Source organism: Rhinopithecus bieti, unplaced genomic scaffold (assembly GCF_001698545.2).
Source record: "Rhinopithecus bieti isolate Rb0 unplaced genomic scaffold, ASM169854v2 scaffold_57691, whole genome shotgun sequence".
NCBI lineage: Eukaryota > Metazoa > Chordata > Mammalia > Primates > Cercopithecidae > Rhinopithecus > Rhinopithecus bieti.
The window spans coordinates 2,818,625-2,839,470 of record NW_016824383.1 but is presented as its reverse complement, the minus strand read 5'-3'; the positions used below and the strand labels follow the sequence as shown (position 1 = coordinate 2,839,470).

The 20,846-nt window shown below is 37.7% G+C and overlaps 1 protein-coding gene across 1 annotated transcript in view; it reads right to left on the bottom strand.

Moving 5' to 3' along the window:
* Positions 1-20,846, bottom strand: part of ERO1B (endoplasmic reticulum oxidoreductase 1 beta) — a 67,976-nt gene that overhangs the window by 19,340 nt on the left and 27,790 nt on the right. The window contains exons 3-6 of the mRNA XM_017862246.1: positions 16,519-16,602; positions 15,164-15,205; positions 12,995-13,077; positions 6,812-6,885 (exon numbers count right to left, since the gene is read on the bottom strand). Coding sequence (XP_017717735.1) covers positions 6,812-6,885; positions 12,995-13,077; positions 15,164-15,205; positions 16,519-16,602 — 283 coding nt within the window. The remainder of the gene's footprint in view (positions 1-6,811; positions 6,886-12,994; positions 13,078-15,163; positions 15,206-16,518; positions 16,603-20,846) is intronic.

Below are 20,846 nucleotides of genomic sequence, written 5' to 3'. Positions count from 1 at the left end.
CTAGTATACTTGTGACTACTTGATGCAGGATTTGTAATAACTTGGACAAATTCCTTAAGAGAAGAAAAACAACTCTTCCATTTCCTTTGGACATGCAGTGCTCTCTTAAGCAATGTAACATTCCCTTCACCTTATCAGAGACATGAATCATTTCTTAAGTTTTAACCACCCAGGACTGAAAAGATCAAACAGAATCATAACCTGCTTTAATATTTCATGTGATTTATTCTCTAAGAATATACCTACCTAACCACACACTTGGAAACATTTTGCAACATATATTGTATTAAAAATAGAGCTTTCCCTGCTACTCTCTGCTTGGAGTTATGAAGTAAATGGCTCCATAACTTTGTGATCCAAATCTGATTATTCATAAAGCTATACCATGCTCTAGTTTTTAAAAGTTATATATTACTGTTTTTACTGATGTTAACATACTGAAGTGCTTTTTTTGCTCTCAGACTAAAACGTAGTAGGCACAACTTTCACAAACTTGTTGAAATATTTAAAACGAAATAACTATTTTCCATATTGAAACCCAAATGAGTATTTACCTGATCTCCACTATTTGGACTTTTGTGTTTTTTTTTTCTTTTTTGAGACGGAGTCTCACTCTGTCACCTAGGTTGGAGTGCAGTGGTACAATCTCAGCTCACCACAACCTCTGCCTCCCAGATTCAAGTGATTCTCCTGCCTCAGCCTCCCTAGTAGCTGGGACTACAGGCGTGTGCCACCACATCTGGCTAACTTTTGTATTTTTACTAGAGACGGGGTTTCACTATGTTGGCCAGGCTGGTCTTGAACTCCTGACCTCGTGATCCACCTGCCTTGGCCTCCCAAAGTGCTGGGATTACAGGTGTGAGCCACCACTATGTCCAGCCCTATTTGGACATTTTAATTGAGATCTCTAAGGAATACAAAAGATTTTTTAAAATCTTAATTATTGAAGCTCACATTCTGAATAGAAATGGGAAACGTGATTTTCATAGCTAAAGAAAAATTACACTGACTAGGCCTCACACATATATGCTCATAATACATATAAGCTCAAGTGTTATATATGATGGCACAGATATATTCCTTTATTTATATGCTTACTACCTTTTGTTGTCATTAGTTTAAACAATAATACATAGGCATCTGGTTTAAAACAGGAGTCAAATATGGTCATTAAATGTCCCTCTTTCATTACCTGATAATATATTTTCCTGTAAGTAAACAGTATTCCCTGGACAGTCAATGACCACAGACTGGGATTATCCACGATCACAGGGCAAAATAACATCTTGATCCATGCCTTCCAAGAATTACCTGGCACTTGTTGTTTCTGAGACAGAGTCTTGCTTTGTTGCCCAGGCTGGAGTGCAATGTGAGATCTTAGCTCACTGCAACCTCCGCCTCCCGGGTTCAAGCAGTTATCCTGTCTCAGCCTCCCAAGTAGCTGAGATTACATGCACTCGCCACCATGCCCGGTTGATTTTTTGTATTTTTAGTAGAGATGGAGTTATGCCATCTTAGCCAGGCTGGTCTCGAACTCCTGACCTCAGGTGATCCACCCACCTGGCACTTTCATGATGTAGGAAGAATACAAGGATAACTAACAATTTACTATATTAAATGGGTTGTATATAACTTAGACAATGGAAACATGATTTTGCAGACTATAAGAATACTGGCTCTATTTCTAGCTCTAAATTTGTAAAGATACTCCACTATAAAAAACAAGGCAAATAAAACCATTTACAGATGGATAGAAAAAACCGTCCAAGAACACAGATTGACTCAGGACTCAAAAACAGTAACTTCCAAAAATCTTAATTTAAAATAAAAATTCAAATTATGAAGTATAAGTATGGCTTTTGATATGGGCACAGTGGTGCATGCCTCTAGTCCCAGCTGCTTGGGAGGCTGAAGTGGAAGGATCACTTGAGCCCAGGAGTTGGAGGCTGCAGTGAACTATGCTGGCACCACGTGCTCCAGCCTGAGCAATAGGCCCTTTAAAAAAAAAAAAAAAAAAAAAAAAAAAAATATGGCTTTTAGCAAAGAAAAAAAATCTTAAAACTCAGTATTTCTAAGTTGTATAGTGTTAATCTCCAAAACTGCTCTTGAATAAATTTGTCTGCAAAACTGAATTATATATAAGCTTCACAATTAAATATAACATTAATTTATGTTCTCTGATGCATATATATGTACATATTTCTAAATAATTTGTGTGTGTGTGTACATGTAGGACTACATGTGTATAGAATGTGCACAAATGTGCAAATTGGACGAGTACCAACCGCTTCTCCCAACAAAACCAACCAAATAATAAAGAAGAAAAACCATGATTCAAATATTAAACCATGATGGGTGAGCTAAAAAAAAAAATCACAAGAGGAAAATCAATTATATCAGGTTTTTCATTGTTCTTTTTTAAGAAATGTGGTCTTACTTTGTTGCGCAGGCTGGACTCGAACTCCTGAGCTCAAGCAAGCCTCCTGACTCAGCCTCCCAAGTAGCTGGGACTCCAGGTGCTCACCACAACACACAGCTCAATTATATCAGTTTATATAACTACTTAAGTAAAACTTACATTTTTAAGATTCTTAATGTTTATTCCCTTACTTCAATCAATACTTTAAAAAAAAAAATCTTGTAATACTTTCTCAAATCATGAAGAGTGGGTTTTGTTAACCTATACAAGGAGTTTGCAAACTACAGCTTGTGTTCCAAATCTGGCCTGCTTCTTATTTTTGTAAATAAAGTTTTCATGGAACACAGCCATGTTCATTTGCTTACATACTGCTTTCACACTATTATGGCAGAGATGAGTAATTGCAAGAGAGACCCTATAGTCAGTCTATAAAGTCTAAAATAGTTATTATTAGTCCATTACTTAAAAACCTTACCAACCTCTGCTCTATACTGACAAGAATTTCATGAGACATCCAGAGTGAGCAAAGTGTGTGGCAGAAAGCAACTACAGGCCAAGTTCTCTACAAACACACTAGCTGGCAGTGCCCATCCTTATCCCTGGGCCATCTGTGACACTGATTTTCATTTATTCCTCAACTGCAACTTGTCTCAGTTTGTACAGCTACATCATTCATTCAGATAATTCTCTCTAAATTATCTGGCCCTCTACTATGACCTCCCCTACAAAAGTTTTATCTTCTTTCTGCCTCTACAAAGCAGCTTCATAACTCCTTACTCTGGGAATTCATGCAGTTGAACTAGTATTATTTCCTCCTCTTCAAGTATACTTTTTTTTTTCTTCTTTTCTTTTTTTTTTTTTTGCAATGAGTCTCACTCTGTTGCACAGGCCGGAGTGCAATGGCATGGTCTCGGCTCACTGCAACCTCTGCCTCTCGGGTTCAAGCAATTCTCCTGCCTCAGCCTCTCATGTGGCTGGGACTACAGACATGTACCACCACGCCTGGCTAGTTTTTGTATTTTTAGTAGAGGCAGGGTTTCGCCATGTTGGCCAAGCTGGTCTCAAACTCCTAACTTCAGGTGATTCACCCGCCTCAGCCTCCCAAAGTGCTGGGATTACAGGCATGGGCCACCGTGCCCGGCCTCCAGTATACGATTTTTTCTAACTGAATTTCCTTGTCACTGTCCTAATTTAAGAGTTATGAGGTCATACCACATTTTCTAGGACGTTAAACTTTCCTCCCTACTTCCTAACTCATATATCTCTTAAACATTAATGGTAGCATATAGGACAACTTAGTGTGCAAGCTCTTTGCTATGGTCACAGATAAAACAATACTGTATTATAGACTCAGGATTCAGCTTAAAGCCCTCCATCACCAACCCAACCCCAAACTGCTACTAACTCACGTTAAAACATCATTTACAGTCAAGGAGAAGATACAGTTCATAAAGCACTCAAGAAATTTTGATACACAACCAGATTTAGAAACTACTGTTTTAAACATTAAATTTATTAATGAACATATTTTAAGGGAAAAAATAAAACTAGAAATCTATCATGCTATTTAGGCTTTCTATGAAACAACTAGTTCATTCAGCAAGTATTTACTAAGCATCTACCACGTCCAGGCACCGTTCTAGGCACTAGGGATACATCAGTGAACCAAAAACAAAGCCCTTGCCCTCAAGTAGCTCACAATCTAGCTGGGGAAGACTGACAAGAAATCGATACACTCAATAATATGCCATATACTGTCAGGCAGTTATTAGTGCTTGGGCAGGGTGGGGGCCAGCAGTGCAAAGGGACAGGGAGTGATAGTGGCTACTATCTTACATAGCGAGATGAGAGCAGGTTTTTCTGATAAAGTGACATTTGAGGAGAAACATGAACCAAAAAGAAGAAGCAAGCCATGATAAAGATAGTAACAACAACAACAACAACAACAAAGAGTGGTAGGAAAAGCAGTTTACCTTAAAGGATATTCAATTACTAAATTATTTTAAAAACTACGATTTGATCTATAGGGATCATCTTCCATTCAAACGAAGTCATTATCAACAACAAAACAGCAGGAAATGGGGTATATGAATATATTCCCCAGTAAACTGGGTAAATATTCTTTATATTTTTGTTTTAATCCACTGAATTTGGGAAACAGCAATAACTAAACAATGATTATAAAGCTACCCTGACAGTAATTTTAAAAACTACTACAGGCCAGGCATGGTGGCTGACGCCTGTAATCCCAGCACTGTGGGAGGCCAAGGCAGGTGGATCACCTGAGGTTAGGAGTCCGAGACCAGCCTGGCCAACATGGCGAAACCCTGTCTCTACTAAAAATAAAAAAAATTAGCTGGGCATGGTGGTGCATGCCTGTAATCCCAGCCACTAGGGAGGCTGAGGCAGGAGAACTGCTTGAACCCAGGAGGCAGAGATTGCAGTGAGCCAAGATTGTGCCATTGCACTCCAGCCTGGGCAACAGAGTGAGACTCTGTCTCAAAACAAAACAAAACAAAACAAAACAAAACAAAACAAAACAAAACTGCATATAAACCATTGGAATATATATGAACATTACAACTCAGAAGAGTCATGGTAAACCAATTAGTAGGTACCATGGTTTTATAAGAATATAAAAATAATTGATTTAAAATATAATCTTGAAAATCTTAAGGGGATGATTTCACATAAATTCTTAAGAAACATCTCTTACTTTTTACAATTTAAGAAACTAATATTCTAAAAAACAGTTAACACGGATGGGTGCAGTGGCTCACGCCTGTAATCCCAGCACTTTGGGAGGCCAAGGCGGGTGGATCACAAGGTCAGGAGATTGAGACCATCCTGGCTAACACAGTGAAACCCCATCTCTACTAAAATACAAAATTTAGCCAGGCGTGGTGGTGGGTGCCTGTAGTCCCAGATGCTCGGGAGGCTGAGGCAGGAGAATGGCATGAACCTGGGAGGCAGAGCTTGCAGTGAGCCGAGATTGTGCCACTGCACTCCAGCCTAGGCGACAGAGCGAGACTCTGTCTCAAAAAAAAAAAAGAAGTTAACACTGTTTATACTGATGGCAGGTAATCTACATATCAGTTTATTTATAGCAGGTACTTCCTGCAATTAAGTATTTTTATAAATTACCTATTTACCATAAGAGTAATATATATATTCACACAAATTATTAATCTGAAAACCTATTAAATAAGCACTATTTATACTTTCATCAAAGAATAGGTAAATGGACAATTTAGAAATAAATGACGATGAGTGTTAAGCACTCAAATATAACTGTAATGACAAACAAAGAGCAAATGCAAGAGTAAGGAGAAGTTCAATGGCTTGCTTTGAAAAAACCTTTGCCAATTCTAGACATCATAGAGAGGATACTTCATTAATTATCCCTTGGCATAACCTTACTCAGATTCCTTTCAAATTTCCTTACTGAAACCACATAAACCAAGAAAATATTCCATCTCCCACCATTATTCTCAGTTTACCATACTACAGTAGAAGCTCACTCTAACTTACTCCACTACAGGCTGGATTGATAGCGCAATTGTACCTGTGAATCTTTTTTAAAACTTTGGGAAGCAGATCACTCTAGATGCCTGAAGAGTTCCAAAGAACTATTTCCAACTATGCATACTTAATCCCCAAATTATTTTCCACTATGAAAAATATTACAATACCAAGGAAAAAGGTGAAGAGAAACCAAATGAATGATTTACACCTACTTAGCACAATTCTTTGGGAATATTATCCTACAGATAAAAAATTTTGAGTCACTGCAATTACCTTCTGTTAAGAGAAGTGGTAGTTACTCTGGTGGAGAGTGTCCAGTCTTTCTACCATTCCAGGGGACTCTTGGAAAAAGGGCTGTGGAGAAGTCGAATTAGAGTCCTCTCCAGCATTAGAAAGCATCTTTATATGAGTTTGTTAAGACCTCTAGCAAATTCCAGTGTAAATATTTTTACAAAACGTTCACAGATCTATAACTAAGTGGCTTCAATTGAAGGTCCATGGCAGATGGGATATCATAATGGAGAGAATACAGGTTTTAGATTCAGATATGGGATCAAATCCTGCCTCAGCCTCTTGTTATTGTGTGATCTTGGGCAAGCTATTTAGTCTTTTTCAGACTCAGTTTTCTCAGATATGAAATTAATACACACTTATGAAGGTAGCTGCAGAGACCAGAAATAATGTATTTAAGGCACTTAACACAAGGCCTGGAACACAGGCTCTCATTAAATGCCATTATGAATAATAAGGTCTACATAGCAAAATCCAGTATTGAAGCTATAATTCAGTTTGTATTTTCATTGATTAAAATGTCTCATAAAAGGGTTAAAGTTAAAATAATGTAATGATAATAGTTTATTGTATTACCATCAAGTTCACAAAAGTGATCCCGTGAATCATCATATCTTGCCCAGTCAATGAAAGCTTCTTTGCTTTGATTACTATGGGAAGGAGGAATAAAAAAGAAAAATTATTAAATTTGGATCTGAAACTTTTAACACTGTATTCTAGTGTCATTAAAATAGATAATCTGAGGTCAGTTAAAGATTAGATGATGCCACAATTCTGTTATTAGTGATTATACGAAGGAATGATAAAAAACAAGTTATATGAAAATATGTATATTAATTTCCTTGAGTAATTTATATTTCTTAACTACACTGAATTATTAGGACTAGTCAATAATAATTATTTTAACTAGAAATTAATTTATAAATACATATAACATGTAAACACAAAACTCAAGCTAAACTTTTCAATTAACTTAGAAATTATAATGTTAATTGTATTTTTTCCTGAAGTAATTAAATTTACTTTCAGAATTCTTTTAATTTAAATTGCTTCTATACTTACAAGATCTAAAATGCCAATAACTGTATTTCTATAATCTCCCATCCAATGTGGTATTCACTGGTTACAACAATGCCACTTTCATCATGGTGTATGTATCATTCATTTCACAGCCTACTTAACATTTAACAAAATCTATGATCAAGATTTCTAACTTGAAGAACTGATAAGGAACAACTTCACTGAAAACAACTTTGATCTACATCAGCAAACCTATATTCAGGCCTTCCCTGTATTGAATACTCACGATGGTAGGATCTATCAGAGAGGCATCATTTTGCTACCCTCTTTATTCATAACACAAAAGGAAAAAACAAGGTACAAAAAACTATATAAATCAGGTATACAAAGGTAAAAATCAGGTAATTCCTAAATGTGGTACTGTCATAATCAAGAATTTGTTTTGTATTTGAGAAGCCACTACAAAGAAGTGTATAAGCTTGGTTGTACCACATCAACTTTTATCAATATATTTTTCCAGTTCAACTTACTGTGGAATTTTTTTCCCTATGGGAGTATATAATAAAATTAACAAAATATTGTATCATAGTTGACTCAATTGAAATACACGATGCCATAAAAAATAATGCCTAATTATAGCTAAAATGATGTAACCAAACTTGTGTTTAATAAGATAGATCTTACGTTGAAAATAGTGAAGAACAAATCATAGTGATATAAATTCCTATTTTCTTGTTAATGATATGACTGACTTTCAGGAACTTTCTTCTTTGAGCATCCTCATTTGAGGAGGCTTTGCTGATTCTTTCACCTAACCCCTGCCTAAAACCACAATAAAGCCATGCCTAAGCCAGAAAAAACATTGAATGTGCATTCAATGCTAATAAAGCTGACTCAGTTTTATAAATGAATTAGAAGGGACCTTAGAGGTTATCTAGTTGAACTTTTCCAAAAGTCAGTTTGAAGATGGATGCAACACTATTTGCATGAGAATTTCTCAGGCTTATCCTTTCAAGATAGTGTCCTGAGGTTAAAGTAGTAGTCTTCAAACTGGGGAATGAGGAGCACAAAAGATGGAATAGGGAATGAGAAACTTTCTGGGAGTGATAAATTTTTTTTTTTTTTTTTTTTTTTGAGACAAGGTCTCACTGCACCCAGGCTGGAGTGCAGTGACATCATAACTCAATGTAGCCTTGACCTTCTGGGATGAAGTGATCCTCCCACCTTCAGCCTCCCAAGTAGCTCAAACTACAGACATACGCCAACACATCCAGCTAATTTATTTATTTATTTATTTGTACAGACAGGGTCTCGCTATGTTGCCCAGGCTGGTCTCAAATTCCTGGGCTCAAGTGATCTGCTTGTCTTGGCCTCCCAAAGTTCTGGGATTACAGGTGTGAGTCACCGTGCCCAGTCAATATATTTTTTATTTATCTATTTATTTACTTACTTACTTACTTACTTATTTATCTGAGACACAGTTTTGCTCTGTCACCCAGGCTTGGGTGTAGTGACACGATCTTGGCTCACTGCAACCTCCACCTCCTGGGTTCAGGTGATTCTCCTGCCTCACCCTCCTAGTAGCTGGGATTACAGGCGTCCGCCACTATGCCTGGCTAATTTTTTTATTTTTAGTAGTATTTAAGTAGTATTTTCACCATGTTGGCCAGGTTGGTCTGAAACTCCTGGCCTCACGTGATCCCCTGCCTCAGCCTCCCAAAGTGCTGGGATTACAGGCATGAGCCACCAAACCTGGCCTATGGTATCTTAATCGTGATGATGTTATATGGGTGGACACATGTCAAAACATCAAACTGTATACTTTATATGCAGTGTGTCATATTTCATTATACCTCAAAGTAAAGCTGTTAAAAAAATCACAGTACCAATCGCTGGAGAAGCTGTAGAAAAAATAACTAATACACTGCTAGTAGCAATATAATCTGGTAGCAATTTTAGAAAACAATTTGGCAGTACCTAATCTCATTCCTAGGTGTATTCTCCATAAAAATGTACACATGTATGCACCACATTTATTTTTTATTTTTTTACACATAGTATCTCACTTTGTCACTCGGGCTGGGGAGTACAGTGGCACAATCATAGCTCATTGCAGTCTCAAACTCATGACCTCAAGTGATCCTCCTGCTTCAGCCTCTCAAGTAGCTGGGACTATAGGCCCACGCCACTGCACCTGGCTATTTTTTTTTTTTTTAATTTTTTGGAGAGACAGGATCTCACTTGTTGCCCAGGCTGATCTTGAACTCCTGGCTTCACACAATCCTCCTGCCTTGGCCTCCCAAAATACTGAGATTACAGGCATGAGTCACCATGTCCAACTCTATCCACCAAAATATTTTTGAAATGGCCCCAAAGTATAAGCTATCAAGAGCAGAAAAAACATGGCACATTCTTACTATAGAATATTATGTGCCAATAAAAAAGAATGAAACATTGCTATGCCCAAAAACATGAATGAATCTCAGACACATGTTAACAAAAAGAAGCCAGGTACAAAAGAATATATTCTATATCATTCTATTTATAAACAGTTAAAACCAATCTCTGTCAGTATCTCAAAATCATGGTTAACTTTGGAAGGTGATAATGACTAGGAAAAGTCCACATGGTAATCCAGGCAGCAAGTGTACATGGATGGTGGCTATAGAGTTGGGTTCACTTTGTAAAGTTAAATTGACCTTTACACTTAATAATTTTCCACCCTACTGCATGTGTATTATACTTAAAAAATTTAAGTTTCAAAATTTTCTGTTCAACAACAGAAAACTACAAGCAAAATTAAAAGACAAGTCCTAACAACCAATAGAGCCAACAAAGAATTATCACATTATATAAAGAATGCTTACAAATCAGTAATAATTTAAAAATCCAACCCAATAGAGAAAAAAATGACAAAGAATATAAACTGGCAATTTACCCCAAAATTTTGTAATGACTTAAGCCTAATCCCTAGATCATTCCTCTATTTACACTCTCTCCTTGGTGACCTCACTCAGGTTATGGCTGCTAAATACCATCTATTCATTGACTGACTTCCAGACCTCTCCCCTAATTCAGACTTGAATACCCAACTGCCTACATGAAATCTCCAAGGGGATGTCTCACAGGCAGCTCAAACTTAACAAATCCAAATTTGACTATAACTTTGTATCAGACTTGTTCCTCCTGCAGCTGTCGACAGGTCAGTAAATGGCAACTCCATTTTTATAATTTCAAATCTTGTAGTCATCCAAAAGTTCATATCTTCTCAATATCACATATCTAATACTGCAGCAAATCCTGTTAGCTTTATCTTCAAAATACATCCAGAACCTGACCGCTTCTCATCATTTCCACTGCTATCACCCTGGTCTAAATCACCATAATGTCTTATTTGGATTACTACAATAATCATATAATAAGGTTTCTGCAACGTATCAGGCTCCCTCAACACATGCCCTTAACTCCTCTGTTCAAAACCTCTCAGTGACTTTTATTCTACCCACTCTAAAAGCAATACTCATTATAATTGCTTTCAAGGCTCTACAAGATCTCTCCCCACCCCACCTCCTGCCCTATCCCCAGCATCTTTTGACCTTGTCTTCTGCTACTTTGCCCTTGATCACTGTGCTCCAGTTACGTTGTTTTACTGTGTTTAAGTCTAGGCATGATCCTGCCATGGGGGTTTTCAACTAACATTTATATATACCTGGAATGCTCATACCCCAGCCAACCATAGTATGACTCATGCCTTCACCTTCTTCAGCAATTTGTTCAAGTGTCGTATTATCACTTAGGTCTTCTCTGACCACCCAATTTAAAACAGTGCCACTCACTCCTAGCCCTCTTTATTCTTCCCTGCCTGTCTTCCCTAACATTCATAATCATTTTACTTATTTCTCATATATTTTACTTGTTTATCCTGTTATTTCCTCTGACAAGGATCAAGCTACACGAGGGCGGAAATTTTATCAGTTGCATTACTGTATTCCTAGTACCCTAGAACAGCGCTTGGCACATTGTAGACATTCATTTGTTGAATGAAGAAGAAACTCAGATGTCCAATAAATAAAAAATGCTCAAATCCACTATAATTACGAAGTATAAATTAAACAAAACTAAGGTGCTATTTCACACTCATCAAACATTACTTTTGGTAAGGATGAAGAGAATGATACAAGCTGTCAGCACTGGAGTCAGTAAACATTCACACCAAGTACTATGGAATGTCATCAGGCAATATCAAGAATGGGTACAAAAAAGGCAATCCTAAGATTCAACAATTTTACTTCTAATGTGAAAAAAAATTCAGGAATGCTCAAGGTGGCATGTTTGTAAAAGTAAATAATTGGAAATAGCTAAACAATCGTCAATAGGAGAATAGCTAAGTAAAATATGACATATTTATATGATGAAAATCATCAGTTAATATAAGTCTGTGTTTCAACATGGACAGATCTAGAAAGCAAAATGTATAATGAAAAAAATTGCAGAACGTTAAATATAGGATATCATTTATATAAAGGAAAAATAAAACCATATACACAAAATAAAACTATCTTATGTATACATATAAATATATGATAAAAACAAAAATGGACTGGATATACACCACCAAATTCATGATAGTAGTTACCTCTACTGGATTAGGGAATACAGCATAAGGGATTTAAAATTTATGTGATATGTCTTCTTCCTTAAAACATACGGCAAAAAATGTTAATATTTATTTACTTGGAATGGAGGATTATATATTTGAAGTGGAGGATATATATGTGGGTGTTTATTATCTTTTATTTTCCTATATTAAATTTTGTTTTCAATAAATAAAATTGCTAATTTATACTGAGTCATTAGCAATTATAGTACATATATACAAATCTTTTTTGTTTTTTGAGACAAAGTCTTGCTCGTTACCCAGGCTAGAGTGCAATGGTGCGATCTCAGCTCACTGCAACCTCCGCCTCCCAGGTTCAAGCAGTTCTCCTGTCTCAGCCTCCCAGGTAGCTGAGATTACAGGCACCTGCCACCACGCCCAGCTAATTTTTGTATTTTTAGTAGAGACAGGGTTTCACCATGTTGGCCAGGCTAGTCTTAAACTCCTGATCTCAGGTGATCTGACCACTTCAGCCTCCCAAAGTGCTGGGATTACAGACGTGAGCCACCGTACCCAGCTCATAAATACAAATCTAATCAAATGGGAACGTCAAGGAATTTCTGAAATATCCCATTCCCAACTACTGATTATGTCTAGTCATTTTACACTGCACAATTTGAGGCCACTTATATATTATTTATGCTGGTTTCTATTTAGAACAAATAAGGAAAAGTTAACAGAAAAAAATCTATGAAATTTAACAGTTAGGCTAATAACTTTTATCATTCAAAAGGTAACATGCAGACTGAATTACTATTTATAAAAGACTTAGGAGTTCAAGCCCCTTCTTCCATAGTAATCAGGAAAAACGGATCCATAAACCCTGTTAGCTAAACAATCTTGTAAATTTCTACTTTTTAAAAGATTTACTATGGATGATACATTCTAGAAATTTAGGGATAAATCAGCCAAGAAGAGGCAAAGCTATTATGAAATTTAGGAAAAGAAAACTTTTCTTCCTTTAAAAAATATATTAGTTAAAACTTTAACGGGTACAAAAAGTTTTTACCAAAATCATAAAAAAATTGATTCTTGATATCAATAAGAGAATATTTTCTTATTACTACCAAAATAAAACTTGCCTTAATGTGCTGTTAATTGCTCCCAGTTTATTAGCTTGCTCACAATCTTCTAATTCTTTGGTATTGTTTGCCATTTTCAAGTACTGCAAAGAAGTTCATAAGTTTAGTAATAATTATTACCTTATTCTTTATTTCAGTTTCTATTGGCAGAATAATCAATCTGTCAACAATGATATACACTAAATATAGATACATTCCATTATAAAAATCCCTATCACATGTAAGAAATACAAATGAAAATGAGGCAGAAATTTCCACCACCTAAATATTATTTCCATCAACAACATATTAAAATTTAACAATTAGGCTGGGCGCGGTGGTTCACATCTGTAATCAGCACTTTGGGAGGCTGAGGCGGGCGGATCACTTGAGGTCAGGAGTTCAAGACCAGCCTGTCAACATGGTAAAACCCCGTCTCTACTAAAAATACAAAAATTATCCAGGTGTGGTGTCACACACCTGTAATCCCAGCTACTCGGGAGAGGCTGAGGCAGGAGAATTGCTAGAACCTGGGAGGTGGAAGTTGAAGTGAGCTGAGATCACACCACTGCACTCCAGCCTGCATGACAGAGCAAGACTCTGTCTCAAAAAAACAAATAAAAATTTAAAAATAAAAGTTAACAATTAGCACTGATGTGTTGGTGATGACGTCAACTGAAAAAACAACCCTCTTGGGAAGTAAATTTGACCATATATATATGTGTGTGTGTTTGTGTGTGTGTGTGTGTATGTATACATCCATATATGTGTGTACATATGTATACATCCATATATGTGTGTACATATGTATACATCCATATATATATATATGGTCAAATTTAGTTCCCAAGAGGGTTTTTATATATAAAAGTTATATATATACACACACACATATATACACATATATATACACACACGTTTGCAAAATGCTTAAACTTTGAACCTGCACTCCCACTAGTGAGACCATATCCCAAGGCAACCATTTTTTTAAAAAGGTACAACTGCCTTGGAAAATTATTTGGTATTATTTGTAATGTTGAGATAGGCACATCTTGTGGTTCAGCAATCCAGCCTTTACATGTAGACCTAGAGAAACTCTTACACGTGTGCACAAGACAAAGGACAAAAATGCTAATGCATTACTGTTTGAAATAGCCAAAAACTGGGAACAACTGAAACGTCCATCACTAGAGGAATGGCTAATATGTGTTATAGTCATACAACTGACTACAGCTATTAAGATGATGAACAAAATCCACATATACCAACAGAGAAAATTTCAAAAGCATGAGTAAAAACACAAACTGAAAAAAAGTGTTTGTAACCTAAAGAAATACAAAAATATTTAAATAAAATAATTTACACACAATAAATTACATATTACTTGTGAATACACATGCAATAAAAGTGTAAAATATATTACTCGTAGATACACCTGCAATAGGAATATAAAATCACAGAAGGATCCTTCAGAAAAATGGTTAGTTCTGGGGAGGGAGGAAGGAGAATGAACTGGGAAAGAGCTGAGGGGGTTTCAACTGCTTTTATATGGTTTTATTTATTTCACATCTGAAGCAAAACAAATACAATAAAGTAAAACAAAAGATTACACGGGAGAGAGAGCAAGAAGAAAATGCAAAGGAGGCACAAGGAGGAGACAGAGAGGATATGATGATCTTTATTAGGTATGTGCAGTAGTGAAAAACAGGAAATAAACAGTTACCCAAAAACATATAAATGGCAAAATAAATTATAATACTCTCATAAGAGGACAAGAACAATCATTAAAAATGAATATCTTAATACCATCTGAAAGTACTCTGCTCAAAATATCTTGATAATTATTTACTCTATACAATATAATTTTGAACCTGCCAGACTGACAAGTTGAAACAGAAGACTAAAAATAGCTATGTGATAAAACACCTGCTGACTAGGGGATCTGACACTATAGTTACATTTAATAGTTGTTCCAGAGATTCCAAAAACAGTACTGAAGTAATTTCAAAAGAATCTAGGAATGTACAACCTATCTGCTTGATGCAAGAGTTAGGGATTTGGAATTCTGAGGCAAAATGTCTCCATTCCCAACTAACCATAATATGGTTCTTTATTACAGCCACTGTCAGTCAGTAAATGGTAAGTTTCACAATGTAAAGCAGAAACGCTCAAGGAAGAGGAGGAACTTACCTTATTAGAATGCCCAGCTTTTATTCCAACTGGAATTTTACTCTTAAAAAAACAAGAAAACAAAATTTAAAAGTGATCTTTGTTTTGGAATTTCTTCACAAATTGTCAATGCATTGCTCTAATTCATCAAGTATTTTATTCTATGAGGGGCAAATGTACATTCGCTCAAATTCTGTTTTCACACTCTCTCATAAGGTAAAAGTGTTATCCCAATATACAGACTTATAAATCAAAGTATAGAAAACTGAATGACATACACAAAGTCAGAAAGCCAAAAGCAGCTCTAATAACTCTTATTGCAGTATTTTTTATAGTCTATATAATTTAGGTTAAAAACACTGATGATCACTTCTTCCACAAACTTTGTTACCATAGAAAAGAAAGTTTTAAAAGTTCAAAATTATTTGCAATGTATTATGTGCAATTTTAACTTCTGCTCTAATAAAGTGTAGGCAATTTTGGATTACTAGAAGGTTTTTTTTGGCCCACATGATTAACCTAGAGTTTACCAATCTAATCTAGGGTTTACCAATGGGAGAAATGTATGTAGCTGGAACATTCTTTTTCACAAGGCCAATAATCAGTGTTAGGCTTTAATAAATGTATCTGAATTATTACAACTGGTTTATCAAACAGAACTTTAAACAAAATACTTAATACATATTTTGTTCTTAAAGGAAACTGAATATTATAAATTTTTAAAGAATATTCCCTTTAGGAAGGACATTGGTACAGATTTTTAAGGACAACAAACTAGACTGACTAGGTAAGAAAAGCAGAAAGTGAAAGGAATACAAAGCTTCAGCTAATTACTGTTGAAGGAGAGGAATATAATTAATTGTTAGATAACAAAAATCAAAGTCTAACATGTAGCATTCTCTTGGTATTAAGTATAGGTTTTTTAAAAAAATGTAAATGTAACAAGGCCAAGTGAAAATCTAATTCCAAGCCTGAAATTTTCCCAATTAAATCATTATAAATTTGAAATAGGGTCCAGTAGCTTATTTTTATTTTGTTTTTTTCCTATGAAACAAGATGCTGATTCAATAAAGCATGAAACAAAAGACAACTGCAGATCCAATCCTAGAACAGGCCTCTGATTTTCCTTCCATTTTAGAATAAGACTATATTTCCACATTCGATCACCAATATCACTGGATACAAGTGTCTTCAAACCCATTTCGGTGTCAAGTATAGAATCTTCAATAATCTGGTTCTAAAGGAGAAAGCTGAGAGCATGTGAATTTGCTGACATGTCCAAATCCATTGACATTAGCCTGAAATAAAACAGAGGGTATGCTTTTCTAAAAGTCCAAGAGAAAATTGGCTTTGCCCTGCTGTTTTATTTATTATACCTCTGGACAGGGCTCCACATGACAGTCTTTTATCGAACAGTGGCCATCTTCTGCCCAGAAAGGACAAGGTCGCTTCAGATTAACCTTGAAAGAAAGAATAAATTAAAGTTAGTAAACTGATATTATAGTTACGGGATGTTCTCAAAGTGTCACTGTGTTGGACATCAGTGACATGGTGGTGAATAAGAAGGAATACTTTCAGCCAGGCGCGGTGGCTCAAGCCTGTAATCCCAGCACTTTGGGAGGCCGAGACGGGCGGATCACGAGGTCAGGAGATCGAGACCATCCTGGCTAACACGGTGAAACCCCGTCTCTACTAAAAAATACAAAAAACTAGCCGGGCAAGGTGGCGGCGCCTGTAATCCCAGCTACTCGGGAGGCTGAGGCAGGAGAATGGCGTGAACCCGGGAGGCGGAGCTTGCTGTGAGCCGAGATCTGGCCACTGCACTCCAGCCTGGGCGACAGAGCGAGACTCCGTCTCAAAAAAATAAATAAATAAATAAATAAATAAATAAATAAAGAAGGAATACTTCCTATCCTAGTGGCACCTATATGGTTCAGAATTTAAATTTAAAATGACTGCAGTGAGCTAGATCATGCCATTCCAGCCTGGGTGACAGAGAAAGCATTTAGAACTACTTTAATGTCTTCCAGCCTCCTGATGTTATCTTATTAATGACAGTTCTCTCATGCACCCATTTATTCAACGAATGAGAACTGAGCATCCACTATGTGTCAGGCACTGGTTAGGCTCTGGGTGAAAAAAATGGACAGAAAAAGAACTCCCCTCTCCCTCTGGAACTAAAAAATCTATTGAAGGAAACAAGTTAAATATTTGTATGTTTTGTACAAGTTGTAGTCAGTGCTACAAAGAAAATCCAGAGAATTATAATAGTGGGGCTGGCGGATGGAGGCCTCTGAGGCGGTAATATTTTAGGATGGAGGAAGTGTGCATTTGGATAAGGCCATAAAAAGCCTGGACAGTTATGTGAACTAAAAAACACCAGTTGAGCTGATGTTTAATGTAGAAGGGGGAGGGTGGTAGAGAACGAGGATGGAGGTAAACAAGGGACAGATCATGCAGGACATTTTAACCATGGTAAAAACTCTGGATTTTCCTATTCTACACATTACAGGAAGACAGTAATTCAATAGGACTTGCAGATTGCCCATGCCAAAATCTAGGTTTTATTCTCTTTCCTCCCTTTTCTTGTACCCCATCAAACAATTCATTTTCCATTTTTCACCACCTACCTCTTGCCTACACTATTGCAATAGTCTCCCTGCTTCTACTTCTATTTCCATATAGCAACTACGGTTATCTATTTAAAACAAATCAGATCATATCAATCCCTCCTCAAAACCTTCCTGTGGCTTCCATCACCCTTAGAGTTCATAAACTCTGCAGCAAGCTCCACAAGACCCTCTATAACCTGGCCTCTGGCCTACCTCTCTGACCTCTGTTATGCTCCTCTGGCCACACTGGCCTTGCTGGGAGGGAACACACCAGGCTCCCTGTGTCTCAAAGTCTTTATTATTTTTATTTTTTGAGACAGGGTCTCACTCTGTCACCCAGGCTGGAGTGCAATGGTGTGATCTCGGCTCACTGTAACCTCTGCCTCTTGGGTTCAAGAAATTCTCCTGCCTCAGCCTCCCAAGTAGCTGGAATTACAGGCGCCCACCACCGCGCCTGGCTGATTTTTGTATTTTTAGTAGAGACAGGGTTTCGCCACACTGGCCAGGCTGGTTTTGAACTCCCGACCTCAGGTGAGCTGCCCACCTTGGCCTCCCAAAGTGCTGGGATTACAAGTGTGAGCCACTGTGCCCGGCTGGTCTTTATCTTTTTTTTTTTTTTCTTTTTTGAGACAGTGTCATGCTCTGTCACTCAGGCACAAGCTTGGCTCACTGCAGCCTCAAACTCCTGGGCTCAAGCGATCTTCATATCTTCATACCTCAACCTTCCAAGCAGCTGGGACCACAGATGTACCACCATGCCTGGCTAATTTTTTTTTTTTTAAGTAGAGACGAGGTATCACTATGTTTCCCAGGTTGGGCTGGAATTCCTGGGCTCAAGCCATCCACCCACCTCAGACTCCCAAAGTGTTGAGATTATAGGTGTGAGCCACAATGCCTGGCCTCAAGGTCTTTATATTTGCTGTCCTCTCTGCCTGTATTATTGTTCCTCCAGATCTTATGACGGCTCACTCTTTCACCTTATTCAAGTCTCTCTCACATGTCACACCTCAGCAGAGAGACCATTACTGGCCAGGCTTGCTAAAGTAGTGCTCAGTATGCAACCTCTATCCCAACGTACTGTTTTACATTCTTTTATGGCACTTATCACTACCTGAATGTTGTCTGCTTATTTATTGTCTGCACCTCCTACCATCATAAGGATCAGAATTTTGCATTATCTTATCCTTAGTGCTTAGAACAGTGGTATAATACATAGTAGACACCTAATTAATATGGTTAAGTAAACAATATCTATATTACAGAGAAGAAGACAAAAATAGGTAGAGATTGGCAACATAGAGGAGAGGGTGATCAACTCTGACTTTTGGTAATATGTAACATGGGTATGACTAGAAGTGTTTGAGGGAGATTTATAGGCAGCGGGGCAGGATGTGCATAAACAAAGAACCTTAAAACAGCATGGCACATTTGGGGACTGCAAGTTCTCAGCCTGGACACCTCCCTTGAGCTTCTGGCCTATATACCCATGTGCTTCCTTGATTATCTCTTCCTGGATAGGGCATTCTAGGTACCTCAAAATTAACATATCCAAAACTGTACTCCCTCCTTCTAGTAATTCTCACCATCTGAGTAAACAGCAACTCCATTATTCTAGTTCCTCAAGCCAAAATCTTGGCAGCTTTTCCAGCAACTCCCTGAGGCTCTGGCCTCTAACAAGCCATTATCCGGGAACCTAGGTAGCAAATAAAGAATAAACCTCCTTAAGCCTAAACGGAAGGGACAGCACTCTATGTGCCTTCTTCTCCCCTGGCTTACTTCAGGTGCTAATCCTAGCCATACGTTCTCTCCTTGGAAAGAGACTGGAGGCCTCTGCCAGCAAGAACAGGAGGAAAAGCACTCTCTGTGCTTTCTTCCCTGGCTTGCTCCTGAGATATTTATGCAACCTCTCATTAGAAGGAGGCAAGAGGACCTCTCCATGACTAGAAAGAGAAGGGGATATTCCCTGTGTCTTCTTCCCTGACTTGTTTCAGGGAACTCCAGACCAAAAGGTTACCCCTGCAAGGTGCATGTGAGACTTCTCGCTTGAACAGGAGAGTGAGCACTCTCTGCACCTTCTTTCCTGGCTTGCTCCAGACATAATCCCAGCCCTGAAATCTCTGCCAGCACGAATGGAAGGGACAGCACTTCTCATGCCTTCTGCCTCCATGTGCTCTAGAGATAAATTCCCACAATCTCCCGGTGGAAGGAGGTGGGGGACCTCCCCATTCCTGAAAAGGAAAGTCAACACTCCCTGTGCCTTCCTCCTGTAATATCCTTCAGTAATAGCTTCAGATCAGAAGTCTCCCCATACTAGGGAGGCATGAGACCTGCTGGCCCAAAAAGTAGAGTGGGCTTCCTGCACCTTTTCCCCTGCAGGCTCTGGCAATAATTCCAGGTCTTCAAACTCGCCACGAAAAGTTTTTGAACACGTCGAGAACCCCAACTTTCATAGCCTTCACTGGAGGGACAAGCTGCTAAATCACCTAGCTCTGGGAGTTGATGAAGCTCTACGCTCCTGAGTCTCCTAGACCACTGAGAACAAACAGGTGACTTTTAAACTTGCAAATAAATATTCAGCAGCTATCTCCTCCAGGTTAAAAGTCAGCAGTTAGATCAATAATATAGACATCTGCCTCAGACGCTCTCCTTGGTGCAGAGCAGAATCAGTGGGAGATAAACTCTGGCTTTCAGCTTCTCTGCAAGGAAAGAAGAAACCAAAGCATACATCTAACATCCCAATACCTCTAGTCATATCCCAAGGGAATGGCTTCTATACCACCCCTCTCAAGGCAATAGTACAACTTGACTCTAATTTCTTGGAGGCCACTAAGAACAAAGACAGGCTGGACAAGCACAAAGTTCTGAGGAACCAGAATACTGCCCAGGCTGACTGGGAAGAAACACCTGCTACATAAGACCAGTCTAACAAGACTAGAGAAGGTGGTTCTTTTATATAATACACAGAAACCAAAACAGAGTTAAGAAAAATGAAGAATTACTTCTTCTAGTAATATTCACCATCTGAGTAAACAGTAACTCCATTATTCTAGTTCCTCAAGCCAAAATCTTGGCAGCCTTTCCAGCAACTCCCC